The sequence below is a fragment of the Phoxinus phoxinus genome, assembly GCF_949152265.1.
Source record: "Phoxinus phoxinus genome assembly, chromosome: 10".
Taxonomy (NCBI): domain Eukaryota; kingdom Metazoa; phylum Chordata; class Actinopteri; order Cypriniformes; family Leuciscidae; genus Phoxinus; species Phoxinus phoxinus.
This window is the reverse complement of record NC_136885.1, coordinates 10,592,589-10,617,529: the sequence shown is the minus strand read 5'-3', so window position 1 is coordinate 10,617,529 and position 24,941 is coordinate 10,592,589. Positions and strand designations below refer to the sequence as shown.

At 43.8% G+C, this 24,941-nt stretch overlaps 1 protein-coding gene across 3 annotated transcripts in view; it reads left to right on the top strand.

The window, feature by feature from the left end:
- The window catches only part of ca14 (carbonic anhydrase XIV), a 45,004-nt gene that overhangs the window by 8,836 nt on the left and 11,227 nt on the right, over nt 1-24,941 (top strand). For 2 of the 3 annotated variants that reach the window (XM_079625100.1, XM_079625098.1), the window contains exons 5-10: nt 7,301-7,396; nt 7,499-7,565; nt 7,718-7,875; nt 15,031-15,157; nt 22,360-22,383; nt 22,564-22,648. In XM_079625100.1, coding sequence (XP_079481226.1) covers nt 7,301-7,396; nt 7,499-7,565; nt 7,718-7,875; nt 15,031-15,157; nt 22,360-22,383; nt 22,564-22,648 — 557 coding nt within the window. Of the gene's footprint in view, nt 1-7,300; nt 7,397-7,498; nt 7,566-7,717; nt 7,876-15,030; nt 15,158-22,359; nt 22,384-22,563; nt 22,649-22,844; nt 22,909-24,941 lie in introns of all 3 variants that reach the window. The other variant, XM_079625099.1, reaches the window with a different exon arrangement.

The following is a 24,941-nucleotide window of genomic DNA, read 5'->3' as shown; positions in this document are numbered from 1 at the left end:
GTGAAGACCCCTCGGGCGGCCACGGCGGAGACGACCAGGGTGAAGACGACCACTCGGAACAAGTGAGCCATGGCGGTGAAGACCAAGGCGGGACAGGGACAGACCCTGGCTCAGGAACTGCAACAGACACCACCGGCTCAGGAACTGCAACAGACACCACCGGCTCAGGAACTGCAACAGACACCACTGGCTCAGGAACTGCAACAGACACCACCGGCTCAGGAACTGCAACAGACACCACCGGCTCAGGAACTGCAACAGACACCACCGGCTCAGGAACTGCAACAGACACCACCGGCTCAGGAACTGCAACAGACACCATCGGCTCAGGAACTGCAACAGACACCACCGGCTCAGGCACAGCAACAGACACCACCGGCTCAGGCACAGGAACAGACACCACCGGCTCAGGCACAGGAACAGACACCACCGGCTCAGGCACAGGAACAGACACCACCGGCTCAGGCACAGGAACCGACACCACCGGCTCAGGCACAGGAACAGACACCACCGGCTCAGGCACAGGAACAGACACCACCGGCTCAGGCACAGGAACAGACACCACCGGCTCAGGCACAGGAACAGACACCACCGGCTCAGGCACAGGAACAGACACCACCGGCTCAGGCACAGGTTCGGTGGCGATCATCCTCTCCGAAGACACAGGCTCGGTAGACGTGACGTGAACAGGCTCGGCGGCGACCATCTTGTCGGAAGACACAGGCTCGGCAGACGTGACGTGAACAGGCTCGACGGCGGCCATCTTATCCGAAGACACAGGCTCGGCAGGTGTGACGTGAACAATCTCTGTGGCAGCCATCTTGTCCGAAGACACAGGCTCGGCAGACGTGACGTGAACAGGCTCTGGATCGGCAGACGTGCTGTGCCTCCTCCAAGCATGCAGTACTGCCACAGCATAAAAAAGGAAGACAGCCCTCCTTACCGTGGCCGGACTGATGGTGGGTATCTCCGGAACGATCTCTGGGATGACAGTGGGCTGCACGGGAACAACAGCGGCCTGCACGGGCACGGCCTCCGGGACGGCCGCGGGCTGCTCGGGGACGACCTCCAGGGAGACAGCGGGCTGTACTAGAACAACCACCGGGATGACAGCGGACTGTACCGGAACGGTCTCCGGGACAACAGTGGGTTGTTCGGGAACGTCAGGAGTGCAGGAAGCTCTCCCTCTCCTCCTCTGCCGCCTCTGATGGCGACAGGCAGGCTCTGGACTGGATGGGATCGGCGGCGGATGGAAGTCTGGGCTGGACCTCACCACCTCAGGTTCCATGAAGGATCGAGGTGGAGAGTGATACCTGGACTCCCCTCTAGCACCTCCTCTCCTATGACCTCCGCGGGTCCCAGAAAATTTTGCCAGCCGGGTTCCCTCGAATGACTCTCTGGGAGCTTCTGAAAGGGGTGTGGAAGCTTTCCTCCTATCAGCTTCCTCAGTCAATCGGGCCCAATAAGCAAAACACTCAAAAATGTTCATACGAGGAGGAATCTCTTTAGGTTGAGAATTCCCCCTCTCAGTGGCTGGAGACTTAGGAGACCCCATACCGCTGGATCTCTGCATGACGGAGTCCTTCTGTCACGACACGCACACACAGGGAATTAGAAATCCAAAAGCAGTATTTTAATAAAGGGTAATCCGTACTCACAACCAGTCCAGGCAAGGGTCAAAATCCAGTAAAGCAATCCAACAGACACAAGAAACAGGCAGAAACAGGAACGGAAGTGTGGGGACATTAAACAAGGACTCCGTGACAAACACTGAAACAGACAGGGTAATATACACAAGTGCAAACAAGGTGACGAGAAACAGCTGAAGGAAATTAACAATCAGTGACAGACAGGATTATGGGAAATGTAGTGAAAATGCCTAGACACCGTGAAAACTGAGACCTCTAGTGTTAAACCCAGGGAACCACCAGACACTGTGACATTAACTGGCTGGAATTTTGAGATCGCAATAGACGTGAATCTTAGTTGATCATCTTAGGACTATAATGCCTTAAGAGCTCGCTCAAGTACTGCGGAACTAAATTATTTATTGCTTTGTAAGTAATCAGCAATATTTTAAAATGTATACAATGTTTAATAGGCAGCCAATGCAGTGTTGACAGAACGGGGCTAATATGGTCATACTTCCTGGTTCTGGTAAGAACTCGAGCTGCTGCGTTTTGAACTAGCTGTAGTTTGTTTGTTAAGCGTGCAGGGCAGACACCCAGTAGAGCAATACAATAATATAGCCTTTAGGTCATGAGCGCATGAACTAATTGTTCCGCATTTGTCAATGAGAGCATATGTGAATATATACTCTAATACTCAAACCAGTGAGTGGAGTTTCTATGTTGCCCAGTGATGAGAGGGTGGACAGAAGGATCTGATGATTCACAGTGTCAAAGGTAGCAGAGATCCAGGAGAATGAGCACTGATGATTTAGAATCAGACAATCCGCAAGGCTGTTGTTGTAATGCAGTCTCGGTTGAATGGCCGTTCTTGAACCCAGATTGGTTAACATCCAGCTGGTTATTATGTGAAACAAAAGATGATACCTGGTTGAATACAACTCATTCAAATGTTTTCTCTATGAATGGTAGAAGAGAGACAGGTCTGTAGCTATCTACAAGTGATGTGTTTAATGTGTGCTGATGGTTGTAGTTTTGTCGGTGAAGAAATTAGCAAAATCATTAAAGTGGTGGTGGAGGGGGACAAAAGAGAGTTGAATGTTTTGAAAAGTTTGCATGTGTTTGAAGTTTTGTTGATCTTTTTGTCTAAATATAAAGATTTTTCAGCATGGACTTCAACAGAGAAGGATGAGAGCAGAGATTGAAACATACTCAGGTCAGAGGTTTTTTGGGGTTTTTTTTGCGCCATTTTCTCTCTGCCGCCCTGAGTTTGGTCCGATGTTCATGAAGAACATAAGATAACCATGGGTTAGAGGGAGTACCATGCAGTGTTGGGAAGTAGCTAACTACAAGTAGCAATGCTACTAACTTTAAAAAAATTTAGTAGCTTGACAGTAGCTCAGTTGCTTTTAAAACAGTGTAGTTTTTCCAGTAGCTAACTACGCTTTCCAACAAGTGGCGTTGTAGTGCGACCAAAAAGTTTTGAAGAGCCTTCAAAGCATTGAAGCAGTGCAGCGTCTTCTTCTTATTAGATCACAAACTAAAATTGTGCATTACTGCCATCTATTGTTTTATAACGCATATTGCGGCTTTATTTAAGGACGTACAGGAGCAGGTTATTTCACATGATTCAACTCTAAATTTATGAAAACAAAAGATTAAAATCCTGTCTGCATCTATAAGACTAAAACACATTCAGGTGAATTATAGCTTTTTAAATGTATTAATTATCCTTCTTTATCGCACTCTATATCAAATATCTGTTTCTGGTTAATAATTACAATGATGTCCCGCCATAGTTTTATAATGAACCTAAATGATCACCAACATTGTTTTTTGCGCCATTGCTTTGAAAACAAAATCACGATATTACTGTGCTTTATCACACAGCAATGGCTGGGATCAAATTAAATAGTTTGCGGCCGGTCTCAGAATGCTGCAAGCTCCATTAGCGCATATGCTTTGAATTTAACATGCATTTCTGACCACTCCTTTGTATCCCATTTTTTCCCCATACATTTTGTTCTTGCATTGATGTTACATTTAATTTTGCACTTTGAAAGTCAGTTTAAGATATATGCTATATTTGAGCATTATGTGTATCATTGGGATAGTTAACAAAATAAAGCAATACTCTTTGAAATCATAATTGTATTGCATTATGTTGTTTTATACCCCAAATATGCATTACTCATAACATTCTGCATGAACAATTATTCAGTTATTTGTAATGTCATGTAATGCAATTGTAAAAAATAAATAAAAGTAGTTTCAATGTACTAATTTTTTAAAAGTTTCTACTTTTTGATAGTACCTTATAGTGTAGCTAACTACTTTTCAGAAGGGTAGCTTGACTGTATCTTAACTACTTTGACTTATGAGTAGCTTGTAGGTTGTCAAGCTACAGTTTGAGAGTAGCTTCTCCAACACTGGCAGCACACGCTGGCCTGGAAGAGAGAGGACAGATATTGACTAGACAAGAAGTTAAAGTGGAACATAAAGTGTCCATTGCGATATTTACATCCTGATCCAGAGATGATAATTAGGGAAGAGACGATGACACAAGTTAGAAAAGATGGGAGGGAGATAGTGAGCGCAGGTTATGTCTGAAAGCAACTGGTCGAGGGGTTGGTGGTGCACAAATAATAAGTTCTAGATTAAAAGTAATGAAGAAATGATCGGAAATGTGTGGAGGTTTTACCCAAAACTTTCTGTGATGCAGTTGCGAGTGTAAATTAGGTCAAGTTGTTTGCCTGATTTGTGAGTACCTGCGGTGATGAGCCGGTTTTAGATCAAATGAGGCTAGGAGAGAGTGAAAGTCTTTAGCATAAGGCATCTCTAGATGAATGTTGAAATCACCAAAGACTACAAGAGGGCTCCTGGATGTGGGCACATCCAGCTCCTCTACAAAGGTACTCAGTTGACCTGGGGAACAATAAATTACTACAATATGGATTTTAACAGGAAATATTACTGTGATAGCATTGTAATGAGGTTCGTTGTTAGGGGAAGAAGGAGGCGGGAACCGGCGAACATTCAAAGACTTTAATCATAAAATAAAACAAATACAAAATGAAAGTATAAGCCAGCCTCGCAGACGACTGCTGGCCACACAAAACACAAAACAAAACACAACATAAAATCAGGCCTGTTCCTCTCTCGATCTCCACTGTCGTCGATCCTCCTTTTATGCTCCCGCTCCTCCGTGAGAGATACGAGACCGGTGTGTTGTGCAGGTGTCGCTCAAGCCACCGGCCTCGCGCCGTCCTCCCATGGCCCACGACCTCATCCTGCTCGCCACAAGCATGAAATGCAAACAAAATTTTATTGCAAAGAGAAGAGTGAGTTGAGTACTTCTAATTGTTATAAATGAGAATACCTGTGTGAGAGAAAGTGAAGTTGTTAGAGAGAGCAGTGGGGATTGTAGAGTCCTCTGGACAAATCCAGGTGTCGGTCAAGCCCAAAAGATTGAGAGTAGATTGAGTTGCAAAGACTGGAATGAAGTCAGCTTTGTTGACTGCTGCCTGACAATTCCAGAGACCCACAGATACAGAGAGATGTGCATTAGAAGAGGAGCAAATAGGACGCAGATTATCAGTATTGTGCTGCCTTCTGTGTGTGATGGTAGAGCATTGTTGAGAGACAAGGAATGTACTGAAAACCCATAAAAAAAGTAAAATCAAAATTCGATTAAAAAGAATCATAACAACCATTTTTACGACATAAGTAGTTGCACCAGAGTGCTACAGGAGACCACCAGAGTGCCGTAGATGATCACCAGGGCAGTGCAGGCGAAGCAGAAGTCCACCAGAGTGCCGTAGATGATCACCAGGGCAGTGCAGGCGAAACAGAAGACAACCAGAGTGCCACAGGAGACCACCAGAGTGCCATAGAAGATCACCAGGGCAGTGCAGGCGAAGCAGAAGGCCACCAGAGTGCTACAGGAGACCACCAGAGTGCTGTAAAACACCAGAGCAGTGCAGGCGGAGCAGGAGACTACAGCAAAGCTGGAGACCATCACGGTGGAGCAAGCAGGGGCTAGCTGTGATAAAACAGTCAGGAAACACTGGGAACTCAGAGACAGGCTGTGTGACCATGACAGAACAAGTAGGAAGGGTCTCGATGACTGTGATTGAGAGTCCAGGTGCGGATACCACCTTCTCAGGGCATGGATGTGAAACCTTATGTGTGCATGGCCAACACACACAGGATGGTGGAAACCACCATGGGAAGCATTAACGACAGGGGAAGAACCACTGAACTTGAGGGTTTTGGGATGTCATGACAAAGGTACAAGAGCTCCTCTGCTGTATCCATTTCTTGGTCTGCTGTTCTGTAATGTGGGTGAAACTCAGATACGAGGAGAGCAGGATCCAAATGCAGAGTTTTATTAAAGTAACAAAAAATACAATTAATTTAAAGACCAGAAAACAAAACACAAGGAGAACAAACTGAGCACAGAAACACAAACAGACAACTGTCATGTCCCTGGGCTGATCTGTCCATTTTTTTCCCTGTTTCTGTCGTGTTTGTGTTGGTTTGGACTACGTGTGTTCGATTTGACAGTTCACCATGTGCTTCTCTGTTATCGTGGCATCTTATCCAACCCCTTTGTTATTCCATTCATTACCTCGTTATTGTATCACTCCTTCCACCTGTTCTGTATCTATTTAATCCTTTAGTCCCCTATTTAGTTTCATCTAGTGTGCTGTCTTGTGCCAGATCGTTGTTTGTGCAAGAATATGTTCAAGCCTCATTGTGTCATGTTCTGCCTTGTCTTGTTGGATTCCAGCCTCATTGTATTGTGTTCTGCCATGTCCTGTGGGATACTACTTTGCCAGTTTTGTTTTTGTTCCCCACTGCATTCAGCCCTGGTTGCGCTCTCGATCTCTGATCGTGGATTGTCTTTGTCTCCACTCTGCTTCACATGCCGCCCGAGTGCCGCCAGTCCCCCTCCTCAACAGCGCCGCACTACACTACACTATACTACATTGTTTTGACTCTTCAGCCGTTACATTCATCTACGATAGATGAACGCTACCACGGAAGTTCCACTGAGATTGTTCCTGTCAAGATTGTTGGGTGCTGGTCTGGATTATTGACAGCCTTTTTGTTGCCTTTTTGAAATGATCTCCGTTTTTTTTTTTTTTTTTTTTGGTGCCTGCAGACTGAGTCCTTGTCCTGGTCTGACAACAACACCAAACAACAAAAACAGGAAACACAAGGGCTATATACACACATGTGCAATCACTCTTCATATTTCAATGCAGAAAGAAAGCTTTAACAAAGTAGCATGGTCTTGTTCCCAGTGTCTTGCAGTGTCTTGTATACGCAGTGCCTTGTTCCCCATTAAGTGAACCAAGGTTACATATGTAAAAGAGATGATCACTTTCATGTGTTCACTCAACGCTGTATCAGTAGTTGACACTAAATAGAACCATGTTCATTTCAGCCATTTAACCAGAAACCCATTGACTTCAGGACGATGGAACCGAATGTGCTGAAATGATAACTTGCTTCCAAGTTTTGGCCTACAAAGTGATGTCATACCTGCACCACTCTATAGTGTCAGATTTCACAACGTTGAGTGAACCTATGAAAGAAAACATGTCAACATTATGTAAGATGCCTAAATATATTATAACCTGAGCACACACTCTCTTTTCTCTCAGCTCCATATTGTCCATTACAATACAGAGGTTTATGCTAATATATCTGAAGCTAAGACCCAAGAAAATGGCCTGGCTGTGTTAGGGATTCTAATTGAGGTGATTTGTCTTTAATCAAACCCTATATTTATATAGTATTTTTTATATATATATATAAATTACCACTCAAACTTTATCTCATTCAGTTGTTTGCTTTTTCAGGCAGGTGAAGAGATTAATCAGGCATATGGTAGTATTCTCAACTATCTGGGCCGCATCAGATATGCAGGCATGTATTTGTGTGCATGTGCGAGTATGTCTACTGTATATGTGTGTGATTACCGTTCTTCAGCCTTTTGGGTTACTTTGTAAATCAACATACAAGACATACAATTTCATTAAAATGTTTACAACTTTTAATATTTGTTTGATTTATTTCAGGCCAGAAGGTGGCTATCCCTGCATTTGACATACAGTCACTGTTGCCTGACAACCTCAGCCAATATTTCCGCTACAATGGCTCACTTACCACTCCACCCTGCCACCAGAGTGTCCTCTGGACCATCTTCAATGAAAGGGTGAAAATCTCTCATTCACAGGTACAGAGAGACTGTGTGAAATCTCAAGCAATACTAACTTTTTATATTCATTAGTTCAGTCATGACAATTCTTGAGATAAATTGTAATATTCATATTAGTGGATGTGACAGTAGTAGTGGCCTGGGTGTAATATATCCTCTTAGGCTGCTGCTGCTGCTGCTGCTACTGAAAGTAGAAAGACACCCACAGAAATGCTGCGGCTATCATGTAAAATATGTTATTAATAATAAGTTATAAATAAATCTAAATGAGCTAAATTAGAGGATTAGACAGGTGGTGCTGGGGAGGAGGGAGACAAAAAGTCTGATAGCATGCTTCAGTGAACCAGCTTACAGTAAACAACTGAAACAAGACTATTTAAATGTTAACTTAGAGCAAGAGTCCCTTTCAATGAAAGCCAGTTCACTTGGTGGTCATATTTGTAATGACTCTGAGCAGCTATATCAGATTTGCAAGTCCAACCTCTAACTTCTTGAATGGGGAAATTCAAAAATCTCAAAAACTCTCGTTTAAATAACATATTTCAAATCAGCAATAAAATCTGACATGAACTGTCTGATAAATGTTTTTTTCTTGTGCTTAAAATAAGGCCAAAATCAGATATTTTAAGTTGGTCCAGCACATTGTGTAGTCCCAAGCGCAGGTATCAGGACACTGACTGCTTCTATGGGAACATGAGCTTCTTACAGAAACTGCAGTAATGCAATGACTTTACCAGTTTATTTAGAATGCAGGAATTAGTCAGCCATATTGCACGCTTCTTTTTCTTTCATTCATAGTAATATGAGTGAAATGTCTTGGTATATGTATGTAACCCTTTTGCTCCTCAAGTGTTTCTGCATTTTGTGGGTGTGACTGGGGAAAGGTGGACTTATTTTATTAGGCTCTTTCTCCAGATCAGGCATTAGGTTGAAAATCTTCTTTACATAAAGATAAATTTTAACGGTGGACAGGATGGAACCGTGTGGGGCCAAGGCAGATTCAGCCTCCTGGCCCCTCTGAGAAACTTAACGACCAAGTAATTTTCCCCAATTGATTGCTCAGCTATAGGAGCGTATATGAAAGAAGTGAAGGCTCCCGTTGAGCGCCCATAGATGGAGGCTCCACAACTCAGGTTGGGGATGCCAAATTGTCCCTCCTGTTTGGAAGAGGAGGTCCCTCAGAGGAGGTCGAGGTCCCGACATTTTGCTAAAAACATTGCTTATAATTTTCTTTTTTTAAAGGGAAAGTTCACTTTGAAATTAAATGTTGGTATGTTTTAGCTTACCTCAAGGGCATCCAAGATGTAGGTGTCTTTGTTTCCGCAGTAGTTTCAATTTTTATATTTTTAGGTCAATCCGTTCTTGTCTGTCAGTCATATAATGCAGGTATATGGTCACCACCTCAAACAGCATGCACAGAGAAGTCCAAATTAAACAATTCCCCATCGTAAGTACACATTGATGGCCTAAGACACGAAACGAGCGGTTTGTGTGAGAAAACAACAGTATTGTAAGGTTGGAAATAATCCAAGATTATTTAAAAGCAACAAAGACATTTGCTTTTCACTAAGACATTTTCAGGACAGCAGTGATCTGGGCCTGTAGGCCAGATGTTTGGGACAAAAGGGAAGTTGTGATCATCTGATTGGTCAGTTTGAATGTCTCACACCTGGGTGTTAGTCACATGGTCAGGGGAAATTACAAAACAAGATTGCAATGGTTCTTCTGTCTCTTTGTTTTGGATGCTGAGCTGGTCTTGAGACAGAGGCTCTGCCTTTGTCTCTCTTTTTCTCTCTCTCTCTCTCTCTCTCTCTCTCTCTCTCTCTCTCTCTCTCTCTCTCTCTCTTTCTCTCTCTCTCTCTCTCTCAGGTAATATTTTACATTTTTGCTGGGTACAAATGGTTTAAATTATCATTACATTACATCCATGTTGTAACTATTTTAAGTGTAAACATAACCTTATTGCACATTGCACTTTTTTAATTCATGGAGTCAGATTAAAACGAGATAATTGGATATGAGAACATGTGTCTTATTTAACCAAATTCCTTTGAGACGATGGAAAGAATTGAACACGCGCGTCCTTTACCGGCTATTTGGAAACCGGAAGTTGGGCCGAATAGCCGGCTTTTACAGTATTTATATAGTTTTTACCTCTTGTACACAACCACGTCCAAGTGATCTGAGGGCACGTGCGCTTCCTGGTGTGTGATGTGTGCTTTCATTGCAACTTTCATTGGTTTCCTTTCACAGTTCCCTTTCAAAAGCTACTCTCAATGTGTCACAGGCATCGTCTCCACCACTCTGTCTTCGTCTGCACTACAATTCCCAGAATCCCTCTTGTCTTCACACCTGAACTCACTTCCTCATTACCCACCTGGTTATCGTCTTGTTCATCTGTCTCACCTGTTTCTGTTCATCAGTGTTTGTATGTTGGCCCTGTCCCAAATGGCACACTCCGGACTTGTGGACTTCCTCAGAGTCCACACTTTGGTGACGTCATGTAGTGCAGACTTATAGGGGCCTTGGCACGAGTCCACGAGGGCACATTGAGAGGTATTTTTGGGACAGACTCGATCGGCACGCCGGAAATAGGAAGACGGTCCGGTTGTTGTTTAAATATTATATTTCTACATTTACATATGACTCAGTAAAGCCCTGACATTCGGTTATATTTATTTAATGAATCATAATGCGATCATAGCCTATTATTCAGTGCGCTATTGATGTTTATATTAAATATAAATATATATTTATATTTATGTTTGAGACATCAACCACTGGTTGATGACCATAATGGTTGTATAAACTGTAGGTAATAACTGGTAAAATGTACGCATAGGTCATAAAAACCATAATGATATTTACACTTAAATATTTTCTTCTCATGTTAACGTGAGCGAAAGCTCCTCCCATTCGTTGTCTGATTGGCCTTTCGCAAATTCGCAAGGACTCCTGGGTAATTAAAGTGCGTGAAGCCTGCATCTATGCGGGCTTCGCGGAAGACCGCTTCAAGGGTACAAAGGGGGCGCTGCTGAGCACACTTCAGAGCGTTAAAATGGTGAATGGGACGGTCTACGGACTCGTAGACTCAGCGAGCACGCGCAATTTAAGTCCACGAGACCAAAAGTCCACATCAAGTGCGCCATTTGGGACAGGGCCTTAGTTACCTTCAGTTCAGTCAGTCTTTGTCTGTTCCGTTTTTTTTTTTTTTTTTTTTGTCTGTTTACCTGTGCTGCAACCAAATTGCCCAAAAGGGATCTTAACAAAAGCTTGACTTGACTTGTTCTTATATTTGTTAAGTGGTTTTGGTGTAATCCTGCCTGTACCTGTGGAATTATTTTACGAGTAAAAGTATATGTTGGAATCTTCTGCCTTATCTATATTTTTCATCATCTTGCACCATACCGTGATAGAAGAACGGACCATTCACAGCGCGTCAATCCGAGGGAGCTTCCAGATCTGACCGGTCTGGACTGGAAAGACGATCTATCGATGCCTGAAGTCCTTTATCCCTCCGTATGCCATCTCACAGCCTGATCTTCACAACTTTCCAGGATCTTGTCCCGTCGAGATCGTCCAGCCTGCCCAGCCAGAGACGATTCGCATCCAGCCTGCCCAGCCAGAGACGATTCGCGTCCAGCCTGCCCAGCCAGAGACGATTCGCGTCCAGCCTGCCCAGCCAGAGACGAGTCGCGTCCAGCCTGCCCAGCCAGAGACGATTCGCGTCCAGCCTGCCCAGCCTTGGACGATTCACGTCATGCCTGCCCTGCCTGAGACGATTCCCGTCATGCCTGCCCAGCCTGAGACGATTCCCGTCATGCCTGCCCAGCCTGAGACGATTCACGCCTGTCCAGCCAAGCCTGCACTTCACGCCAGTCCAGCCGAGGCCGCACTTCACGCCAGATCTGCCGAGCCCAAGGCAGTATGCGCCATGCCCAGCGCAAAGCCCTCTTCACCGCTGGTCCTGCCCGGCTCAGAGCCCTCTTCACCGCTGGTCCTGCCCAGTGCAAAGCCCTCGTCACCGCTGGTCCTGCCCAGCCCAGAGCCGCCTTCGCCGCTGGTCCCGTCCAGCCCAGAGCCGCCTTCGCCGCTGGTCCCGTCCAGCCCAGCCCAGAGCCGCCTTCGCCGCTGGTCCCGTCCAGCCCAGAGCCGCCTTCATTGCTGGTCCAGCCCAGCCCAGAGCCGCCTTCGCCGCTGGTCCCGTCCAGCCCAGAGCCGCCTTCGCCGCTGGTCCCGTCCAGCCCAGAGCCGCCTTCGCCGCTGGTCCCGTCCAGTCCAGACCCGTCTTTGCAGCTGGTCCTTTCCAGTGCTGACCTCCCCAAGAAAATTTTGTCCTCTGAGGGGATCGTGGAGGCCCTTCCGACACGGTTCCCATGGCCACTCGAAGGGACGTCTCCGCCATGGCCACGGATGCTTCTATTAATATCTTGTCTGGCTGTTCTTTGGCTGATGAATTAAATGGCAAATAGCCATCTGGAGATGGACTTTGAGAATGCCACCTTTGAGCGCTCCTCCCGTGATGATAAAGTGCATGATGAGTTACTCGAGGTGGTCAATCATGCAGTAGCCACATTACAGCTAGACTGGCCACAGGAGAAAGAGCAAGCGCTCCAAGTTGGAGCAGATTTCTGTCCATTCAGCGGATCATACTGGTGCTGCTTACTATAGCAGGCGTACCAGAATTACCTGCTGAAAAAGAAAGAACCCCGTAGAAACTACTGCCAAACACATCTCCTTGGGCTTTGAGAACCGTAGAATACAGTTTGCGCACCGTCCTCCGCATTTCATCGGAGTGGTCTTCACTATCGTAAAACCGGAACAGTGGCAGATTCTGCTTTAGGCTCAGGACCTGTCCCTGGAAGCACAAATGTTGCAGCAGATTTAGTGTCTAGACGGGAGGTGACACACAGGGATTGGAAGCTCCAACTCGATGTAGTCAGTCAGATCTGGGAAACATTTCACAAAGCAGAGGTGGAGTCAAGTCAAGTCAAGTCACCTTTATTTATATAGCGCTTTTTACAATACAGATTGTATCAAAGCAGCTTCACAGTGATAACATGAAAATACAAAAAACAATTTCATCGTCGTCCACTTTTAAGGCAGATCTATAATATTGTTGAATATTAAATGTCCCCAACTAAGCAAGCCAGAAGGCAAGGCAACAGCGGCAAGGAACCAAAACTCCATCAGGTGACAGAATGGAGAAAATTAATGGAGATGGAATGGAGGTGGACCTCTTCGCTTCACAGGAAACACTGATGAACACGCAATGTCCCCTTTACTTCTCGCTTTACTTCTTGCATGGCGCAGAAAGCGCCTTTTTGCGTTTCCACCAATCGCTCTGCTCTCAGGAGTCCTGGCCAAGGTCGTCAACAAGGGTCTTGCCTCTTGCTGATAGCGTCTCGTTGGCAGAGAGTTTGGTTCTTGGAAATTATATCCCTCCTTGACGGTACGCTATGGGCAATACCGAACAGGAGGGACCTTCTCCAAGCTTAGAGAAGGTGGACTTCCAGCAAATGTAATAGAGACTATTAATAAGTACTAGGGCTCTCTACACTAGTAAAATATACGTCCTTAAGGCGAGACTATGGACGTAGAATAATGCCATATGTTTTTTAAATAAAAAAGCCTGTTGAATTGCACTACTTGAAAAAAATATGAATAGCATTAACCATGCTTACATTTTAATGCATTGTATTTTTAGGGCTTGCATTTTTATGGGCTGAAATTCAACATGGTTGTATATTTAAGCTGTGAATATTTCAATTCAAAACATTTCAAACACATTTTCATTATTAGAAATTCAATAATCCATATTCAACTTTTCATATTTCACTTCCAAAATATTCAAACTGTTTAAAAATACAACCTATAATATTCAACAGGCAATTTTCAGTCCACTTTATTTCGCTTTATAAATTCGCTTCCACAAATTCAGTGGTTCAAATTTGACAGTAAATTCAACATTGACATCCAGGAACTGCAGGAAAAGCAGTAGATTACCGAGCATAATCTCCATTTGCTGTTAGTCGACTTCACCATCAGGGGGCGCAAGCGCGTGTTGTTGACGAAGATCAGAGCAACAGTTAGAGCAAGCCATTCATTCATAAAAACTGATTTATAGAGATGTAAGTGTATTTGTGATTATTATGAGCGCTGTTTTTATGTTTAATTAGTGTCTTCATGTGTAGCCTACATGTATCTTTCTCTACTGTGAACGAGATTATAATGTTATTTCCCCGATGCTGATGTACAGAATAAATGTTACATTTGAGATAGACATAATTTCTCTTGGTTGTTTAGTTGCCTTAACTTTATATCGCGGAGATGTGCTGCAGGCTACTGGGTTTCCCTTGCTCAACCTGCGCAACACACCCAGATTTGGCATGCCTTTTCCAACCCAACAGTTATATTGTCCAGTCTCATGGTAAGACCTATGTAAGGAACCGCCGTCACCTTCTATGAGTAACTGAATCACTCTGTCCTACCACCACCACATCTCTGCCCATGATCTCTCCAGAACCCCATGCAAGCCCATGTGCTGCAGTGCTACATGACACTCCAAAAAATGGATGTGACATCATGTCACCAAAAAACAGTGACAGTTGCAGGCAAGAGGATCTAGCTCCACTAGTTGTCATTCGATCAGAAATTCAAAGATTTTGTTACACACTGATTGCTAACACAGCACGCCATTGTTTATAATAGACGGTAGCACGTGCTACATGTTGTTAATGTTTATTTCTATATTGCACTTATTAAAGTAAAAAAAAAAAAAAAGGGGAATATGTGTGTGTTGTTGCACATATTTATATATGGATGGCAGCCGGATGTTTGCAAATGGACAGAGACCGGAAAGGGAAGCGGGTGTTCGGATGCTACGAGACGTCACACATTAAACCAGTTCATCACAGAGTTATCAAATGACACCTTTGTTTTGTACACATCTACAGTAGGAAACAACGACTTTTAGAGAAAAGTGGTGTGTAAGAGAAGTTTTATGTTGTATTTAAGAAAGAAAAACTTGTTTTTTGCGAATGAGGAATTTGTGAATAGTAATGTATTGAAGAGGAATTGTATTTAATAAAGATGTGTTAAACTTCTCTTCTCTTCTCTTCTCTTCTCTTCTCTTCTCTTCTCTTCTCTTCTCTTCTCTTCTCTTCTCACTAGCTAATGAAATTAGAGACACTGTTGTACTCCAGCAAAGCAGAAGAAGCAGAGCCCATAGTTCTCCAGGATAACTATCGTGCCACTCAGCCACTTAACAACAGAACTGTCCTGTCTTCTTTCATATCTGGTAGGAGAAAGAGAGAAAGCATGAAAGAGGGAGGGGGAGAGAGGATAGGGTTGGGGTTGGGGGATTATGGAGCTGTGCAATTTGTTTGCATGATGGCTGATTAGTTTTTCAAAAACGCCTGTGAACACAGAGTTTATTGTAATCTCGTGTGTGTGTGTGTGTGTGTGTGTGTGTGTGTGTGTGTGTGTGTGTACACAACAACAGTTCATAGCAATCATGTCTGTCAAGCTCCAAAAGGACAGCATCAAAAGAATATATACAAATATATGGCTTCCGTGGTCCTCTGAAACTAGCTTTGCTGAGGGAAAACTATTTGTCACAAATTGTCATGGTCACCCCAAAAAAAAAAAAAACTATTCCAAAATGGGTCCCACTTTATATTAAGTGGCTTTAACTATATGTACTGACATTGAAATTAATAATTTGATACAATGGACATATTGTATACATATTGTCATGATGTAATCAAATATGGAAGCAAATGCAAAGTGAAATCTCAGATTCATTAAAGTCTCTTCAGTGATACAAAGTCTCTCACAAACTCAGTTCAAAGAGAAAAGCTGGGCGGGTGAATCAGGGACTTCGATGGTCGTGGGTGCAGAATCCAAGCAGGTGCAGAGTGCTGTGGTGATGATAATCCGTGTAACGAAGAACAACGAACAATAATCCAGGAACGGGGATCTCACAGGACATCAGACAGACAGGAACACCGGAACAAGGCTCAACGACATAGACAAACAATTTGATAGTGAAGAGAGAAAACTGTGAGCATTTATAAGAAGAGATGATGAGTCACAGCTCCGGACACACCCACAGACACACGTGGCAAACACACAACAATAACACAGAGCACGAGACAAGAAAACAGTGCATTCATGAATCGTGACAGTACCCCCTCTCCTAGGGACGCCTCCTGGCGTCCCCAGACCTCCTTACCTGCCGATTGTAATCATCGATAAGGGAGTGATCCAGAATGTCTCTCGCAGGAACCCAACTTCTCTCCTCCGGACCGTAACCTTCCCAGTCCACCAAGTACTGGACTCAGCGTCCCCTCCGCCTAGTGTCCAGAATACGATTTACCGAATAGGTTGGTTCCCCATCTACGAGACGCGGCGGGGGAGGAACCGGAACTGGCGGGTTAATTGCTGAACGAAAAACAGGCTTAATCTTGGAAACATGGAACACGGGATGAATTCTCCTGTACGCAGGAGGGAGTTTGAGGCGGACTGCCACCGGACTAATGATCTTGGTGACAGTGAACGGGCCGATGAATTTGGGTGCTAACTTATTAGAAACGGAGCGCAGAGGAATATTCTTGGTAGAAAGCCACACTTTGGAACCGACGGTATATGCGGGAGGCCTAGACCGGTGGCGATCGGCATTGGCCTTGGTGCGCGCCCCCACCTGGAGTAGAGTATCCCGAGTTCTAGTCCAGGTGCGGTGACACCTCTGGACGAAGGCGTGTGCGGAGGGGACCGCGACTTCGGACTCCAGACTAGGAAAAATTGGTGGCTGGTAACCTACACTACACTCAAACGGGGATAGGCCCGTAGATGACACTGGTAACGTATTGTGGGCGTACTCCACCATAGATAGTTGCTGACACCAGGAGGAAGGGTTCTTAGAGACCAAGCACCGCAACATTCATTCCAGATCCTGGTTGGCTCTCTCGTTCTGGCCATTGCTCTGGGGATGAAACCCAGAGGAAAGACTGACAATGGCCCCCAGTAATTACAGAATTCTCGCCAAAATTTGGACACAAATTGGGGACCCCTGTCGGAAACCACGTCAATCGGGAGGCCATGTAAGCGAAAGACGTGATCTACGACGGCAACCGCTGTCTCCTTGGCTGAGGGTAATTTGGGCAAGGGAATGAAATGAGCCGACTTCGAGAACCGGTCCACCACGGTTAAAACTACCATGTTGCCCAGGGAGGGCGGGAGGGCGGTAATAAAATCTAGAGCGATATGGGACCAGGGTCTCGAAGGGACTGGCAGCGGTTGGAGTAACCCATCTGGGGAGCGATTGGAAGTCTTACCAATGGCACAAATCGAGCAAGCCAAAACAAAATCGTGAATGTCTTGGGCCATACGTGGCCACCAGAAACGTTGCTTAACCAGAAAACTAGTTCGGTTCACTCCTGGGTGACAAGCCACGTTGGAACAATGACCCCACTGAATAACGTCTGACCGTAATCCCTCCGGCACAAATAAGCGGTTCGGTGGGCACCGGATCGGAGGCGTTACCCCTTCTAAGGCCGTCTTGACCTTCGATTCGACCTCCCATGTAAGTGTGGAGACAAATAGGGTCTCAGGTAAAATACACTCGGGAGTAGACACGTGTTCGGAACGATCAAAAATGCGCAACAAAGAATTGGGTTTGACGTTTTTGGAACCCGGGCGGTACGAAAGAGTAAAATCAAAACGACCGAAAAAAAAGTGCCCACCGAGCCTGCCTGGAGTTCAATCTTTTGGCAGTCCGAATGTATTCTAGGTTCTTGTGATCGGTCCAGACGATAAAAGGTACCCCCGACCCTTCTAACCAGTGATGCCACTCCTCCAACGCTAACTTGACCGCCAACAACTCTCGGTTACCAATGTCATAGTTACTCTCGGCTGGAGACAGGCGATGAGAAAAAAAACGCGCAGGGATGCATCTTCCCGTCCGTGGGAGAACGTTGGGACAACACCGCACCTACCCCCACCTCTGATGCATCGACCTCCACCACAAACTGACGTGAGGAATCAGGGGCGATCAGAATCGGGGCCGAAACAAAGCGGTCTCTCAGTTTGGCAAACGCGGCATTCGCCGCGTCTGACCACCTGAACGTGGTTCTGGGGGAGGTCAAGGCAGTCTGAGGCGCGGCTAGTTGGCTGAAATTACGAATGAAACGTCGGTAAAAGTTAGCGAATCCCAGAAACCTCTGCAGGGCCTTGCGGGAATCTGGGATTGGCCACTCCACCACAGCCTTAACCTTTTCGGGATCCATACGTATTCCCTCGGACGAAATGATGTACCCCAGAAATGGAACCGACTGTGCGTGGAATTCGCATTTCTCCGCCTTGACAAAAAGCCCATTCTCTAGCAACCTCTGAAGCACTCGCCGGACGTGCTGCACGTGTTCCTGGAGAGAAGAAGAAAAAATCAATATGTCATCCAGGTAGACATATATGAACTGATCGACCATATCTCGCAGCACGTCATTGACGAGTGCCTGGAAGACCGCTGGACTATTGGACAAGCCGAACGGCATGACCAAGTATTCAAAGTGCCCCCTGGGGGTGTTAAAGGCGGTCTTCCATTCATCCCGCTCCCTGATGCGGACCAAATGATAAGCATTACGTAAGTCCAATTTCGTGAAGAGGGACGCTCCCTGCAACCTCTCGAAGGCAGAAGACATCAACGGCAAAGGATAAGTATTCTTTACCGTGATGTTGTTCAACCCACGGTAGTCAATACAAGGTCGCAGAGATCCGTCCTTCTTCCCCACATAAAAGAACCCCGCCCCCGCTGGAGAAGAGGAAGGGCGAATGAACTTCGTTGCTAGAGAATCAGAAATATATTTCTCCATAGCCTCCCTTTCTGGAGCAGAAAGCGAATATAACTTGCCTTTAGGCGGAGATTTACCTGGCAATAAATCTATGGCACAGTCGTAGGGACGATGCGGAGGTAGGGAAGCAGCTCGAGACTTACTGAACACCTCCTTCAGGTCGTGGTACTCTGCGGGCACGATTGACAAATCCACCGCCTTCTCCTGAAAAACAGACATGGGAACAGACGGACAGGCAGACACAAGACAAGACTTATGACAATCAATGCTCCACTCTGTGATAGACCTCCGGACCCAGTCCACTTTGGGGTTGTGTTGAGTGAGCCAGGGGTGTCCGAGTACAATGGGGGAAAGTGGTGAGTCCATGATGTAAAATGTCAATGTTTCTGTGTGGTTTCCTGATGTGATGAGTGTCAAGGGTTCGGTAACATGTGAAATCCTGGGTAGAGTTTGACCATTGAGTGCGTGAACAGCAATGTCGTGTGTGAGGGGTTGGAGGGGAATCTGAAGGTGATGTGCGAGCGTGTAGTACAAAAAATTACCTTCCGCCCCAGAGTCCAGCAGTGCGTGACAATCGTGCTGTAGTGTTGAACATCTAAGTCTTACCGGGAGGAGGGTGGATGTCGATGAGGTCTTTTCAGTGGAGATCCCACCCGATAGTAGCCTCATTGTTACTATCGGGCTTGGCCTTTTGACGGGCAGGTGTTCACAAAGTGCCCTGATCCTCCGCAGTATAGGCAAAGGCCCTGGGATCTCCGCCTCTCCTTCTCCTCCCGGGAAAGCAGAGCTCGCCCTACCTGCATGGGCTCGGGATCATGGGTGAGGCTGACCGCGTCCGCGCCGCTGGACCACAAGCCTTCTGCTCCTCGGAGAGGTCTGTTGGAGAGGGTGCGGCGCTCCACTCTTGTCAGTTGTGCGTCCACCCTCAGCGCGAGATCAATAAGTCCATTTAAGGTGGTAGGCAGGTCCAGGGCGTAGATCTCCCTCTGGACGCGGTCAGCCAGCCCATGCAGGAACATATCCCACTGCGCCTCGTCGTTCCAGTTGCACTCTGCCGCCAGGGTCCGAAATTCGATTGAATAGTCCGAGACAGACCTTTCTCCCTGCCGCAACTCGGCAAGGACTCTAGCCGCCTCCCTGCCGGCACCGGCCTGGTCGAAGACCCTCTTCATGGCCTCGGAGAGTGACTGGAACGACTCACAGCATTGGTCTTGATTTTCCCACACCGCCGTTCCCCATAGTGCCGCCCTCCCAGTAAGCAGAGTTAAAATGAATGCGACTCTTGATTGCTCTGTATTGAAGGTTCTCGGTTGCAAAGCGAAGTGCATGGAGCACTGTGTCAGGAACGCCCGACAAAACCCAGGATCTCCGGCGTACATTTCGGGCACAGGCAGCCGAGGGTCTGGCTGGGAGAGCGGATCCGGTTGCGGGGGGAGGGGAACGGGCGGCGCGGGTGGCGCAGTGGGAGCCCGTGGTTGTTGGATAAACTGGGTGAGCTCAGACACCTGATTCACCAACGCCTGAATGGCCCGTCCAGTATTGGCCAGTCCCTCCTCCTGAGCATCCATTCTCTGAATACTGGCGCCGATGAATGCCTCCAGGGACATCTGAGCTCCACCTGCTGCTCCCATCGATTGATCAGATTGTTCTGTCATGATGTAATCAAATATGGAAGCAAATGCAAAGTGAAATCTCAGATTTATTAAAGTCTCTTCAGTGATACAAAGTCTCTCACAAACTCAGTTCAAAGAGAAAAGCTGGGCGGGTGAATCAGGGACTTCGATGGTCGTGGGTGCAGAATCCAAGCAGGTGCAGAGTGCTGTGGTGATGATAATCCGTGTAACGAAGAACAACGAACAATAATCCAGGAACGGGGATCTCACACGACATCAGACAGACAGGAACACCAGAACAAGGCTCAACGACATAGACAAACAATCTGATAGTGAAGAGAGAAAACTGTGAGCATTTATAAGAAGAGATGATGAGTCACAGCTGCTGCTGGTGCTGATTACAGATTGATGAATGAGACTGATTGCTCCGGACACACCCACAGACACATGTGGCAAACACACAACAATAACACAGAGCACGAGACAAGAAGAAAACAGTGCATTCATGAATCGTGACACATATATGTTTTTGCGTTGTACTTATATTTTAAAAACACCTGCTTGTAATTACAGCGGTAATTCATTTATGTACTTACATTTGTAGTTACACTGTTGACCTGTCCCTTACACCTTAAACCACCCTTATACCTACCCAGCACACCTGTCCCTAACCTTACCGGTATCACACGTCAATAGCAGAAAAAGTATTTTACAATACAACATGAACATAATAAGTACATTGTACTTATTTTTCTATGTAAGTAGTACTTAAAGCCACTTAATATAAAGTGGGACCCACTTAAGACTTACTGATATAAAATTAGAATTAAACTTTATTTGGAGTATTTCTTCATTGCACAATGCACATTATGTGCAATATTCTTAATTTTAAGCCAAAAATGTGTTTTAATATATTATGCAAGATATTTAAAATGTACCTTAAGTGTACTTGCAATAGTTCCACTTTAGCACGATCAGGTATACTTAAGTATATCTTTAGTTGGACTTCTGCACAATTAAAGTACATTCAGTACAAAATTAGTTGTTCCAATTTAGCAGACTTTAACAGTTTAGTACACCAAAAGTACATTATATAAATGTTTTTGTATTATACTTAGCACAAAATAAATGTATTTCAAATACATTTTAGTATATATTTTTTTCATTTTATGCTGCTTTCACACCATGACTTAAATAATTACCATGACAAAGTAAATAGGGTCAATTTAGATTTCATGAGGACTTTAGTTACTTGAATAAGAGTAAAAAGGTATCCAATGACAAATATACTCAAGTAGCAATTTACTAAGTCACTTCGGATCATATATAGCCTATTTAACAATACAATAACATGTTAATATTTAGATAGATATTGAATTTAAATTATTATTATTATTATTATCGTAGATAGATATATTTAAAAAAAAAACACAAAAGAGACTAGGCAGCTGTAGCCCAAATATCATTGCATGCCCTGCATTCATTCTACATCAGGCATCTCTTTGTCAGAAATACTATACAGCAATCTGTGACACTATTCTGCATATGTGTACTGGAGTGCCACATTCTGCTATAGCACATCCAGAAACCTGTCCCGTTTGGTTTCAACAATGTCAAACTACTATGTGACATTGTTTAATCTGACATGGACATGCTTTGGCAAAAGGGAATATTATAAGTGCATTTATAACAAAAATTACAGCCTGTTTCACACACAAAACTAATGTATGAATTAAGACGACTTGGAATTTACAGATTGAATCTTGATTATTTTCCTTTTTAAACCTGACATACTATGAACTGTCATTGCATAGAAAAGAGAAACTTAATGATTCTTCAAAAATGTGGCCTTTTGTGTTTCACCAAAATAACAGCACACCATTTTGGAATAACATAAGGATGAGTAAATGATGACAGAATTGTCTTTTTTGGGTGAATCGGTTTGTCATTGAAAAGATATGAATGTTGCTTAAAAAAACATGCATAGAATCGTGCTTGTGCTGTCTAATTCTTATTTGTTTCACTGTCTCTCTCCCCAGTCTCAGTTCAAATTTATACTGCAGGTGAGAAACATTTTATATTATACCAATTACCAATAATCTAAATTTGTATTAAAACATTTAGTATTATTTGTTAAATAATTTTGTATATTTTCAATCAGCTCTCTTAGAAAATATCTATGCTAATTATTGCTCTATTATTACAGTTCTCTTGATAAATGTAACATTTTGTCTCTGTCTCAGGTGAAATCGCAGCGATTGTGATCGGGTCTCTGTGTGGATGTATAGGTTTGGCTGTTATCATCTACTTCATTGTGAAAACTATTCGGTAAGAATTTTAACAATCCACATGTCTCGTGAGCTAGTTAGAGATGTTTTTTTTTTTTTTACATTCTTAGTTACACACAATCGTATGTGTTCTGCTTAAAACTTGCCAATAATGTATATTTACTCTGTAATTCCTCAGATGAATTCCATTTTTTTTTTCATGTAAGTCACTAAACAACAAGATTATTGTTTTCCAGTGCTAGCTGGAAAGAGTGTCATGTCTTCATGAAGGGTGGACAATCAGGAATACAAATATATACAGTAAATATAAGAAATTACATCAGACGTTTAAAAGAAAGAAATAATATAATACAAACTACATAGATTATAGGCTTCCCAGAGCAAGCAGCCATTGAAACAATAAGTCAATGTTGATGTGTCAACGCTAATTGCATTGAATTAATGTTATAGAGTAATATTGGTTCAGTATAACTTTTGCACCCACAATTAATGTTGAAACAATAGTGAGATTTCAATAAAAAATCCATGGTAATGTCATTGAATCAACGTTACACTATGATGCTGGTTCTACATCATTGCTGTTGAGTCAACATTGAAATGAACAAAAAGAATCCTTGGTAATATTGTTGGATCAATGTTACATTGTGGTGTTCATTCTAAATCATGTTTGTTCAAACATTGAAAATACAACTGAAATGTATCTGTCAACATAAAACAATGTTGCCATCTGATGTACCCAAAGTTAATGTTGAAACAACATCCAATGGCCAATCAACAAATTCCTGGCCATTTCAAAGTTTGGACTTAAAAAAAAAGGTATTTTATGGTATCTAAGGTACAACCTAAAATATTTTAAAATTACACCTTTTTAACGCAATCAATGACAAAAAGATACAAAAGATCATTCTTAAAAAGTAGAAATGGGACAAAAGCACTAAAAACCTTTATATAAAATAGTTTCAAGAGTCATGTCATTATAACTACAAGTTGTCTAACAGTTCAAGTTTTAAAAAAATCTGGCTTACATCAGACTACTGCCTTTGGGTTCTTTGGGTTCTCTGAAATCTAAAAAAGGAAGCAGGATGTCACTTAGATCATACTAAGTCATACATACAGTACAATCACGTTCAGAAATATTAATATGTTAAACACATATATTTTATATAACACATACAAGTTTATGTAACAGTTTAAATTGCTCAACACAAAGGTATTTTAACTATGCATTAAAATAAAGTATCATTAAAAAATGGATAGTTCACCCAAAAATAAACATTTTGTCATGATTTACTCACCCTCAAGTTGTTCCAAACCTGTATGAGTTTCTTTCTTCTGCTGAACACAATATATTTTAAAGGAACACGCCAACTTTTTGGGACTTTACCGTATATTCACCGTATCCCCCAGAGTTAGATAAGTCCATACATACCCTTTTCATCTCCGTACGTGCCATAACTGACACACCCACCGCTAGCCTAACTTAGCCCAAAGACTAGAGGTAAATGGCTCCAGCTAGCATACTGCTCCCAATAAGTGACAAAATAACGCCAACATTTTCCTATTTACATGTTGTGATTTGCATAGTCACAGCGTGTACAAATAACAAGGTCACAGGAGACAATGTTCTAACCATACACATACTGGGAACTATATGTGATGCGATCTGGGAAAACCCACCACATGGTGAAATTTGACATATTACAGGTTTTGATACCACATTAAAGCTGGTTTCAAGCCCATTCCAAATCTGTTTTTGTTTCTTTCATCTTTGTCTGTAACAAAAGTTATGGTTATCTGAAGTCGGCTGATCGATATGATTTTCAGGAATTGAATTTTGAGAAAAAACAGGTTTAATTAACTGCCACGTCCTGCTAGCGGGACGACTCATCATAGTTCATTCAAGTCATCATATATACAGTGGGGAGAACAAGTATTTGATACACTGCCGATTTGCAGGTTTTCCTACTTACAAAGCATGTAGAGGTCTGTCATTTTTATCATAGGTACACTTCAACTGTGAGAGACGGAATCTAAAAATCCAGAAAATCACATTGTATGATTTTTAAATAATTAATTTGCATTGTATTGCATGACATAAGTATTTGATCACCTACCAACCAGTAAGAATTCCGGTTCTCACAGACCTGTTAGTTTTTCTTTAAGAAGCCCTCCTGTTCTCCACTCATTACCTGTATTAACTGCACCTGTTTGAACTCGTTACCTGTATAAAATACACCTGTCCACACACTCAATCAAACAGACTCCAACCTCTCCACAATGGCCAAGACCAGAGAGCTGTACAAGGATATCAGGGATAAAATTGTAGACCTGCA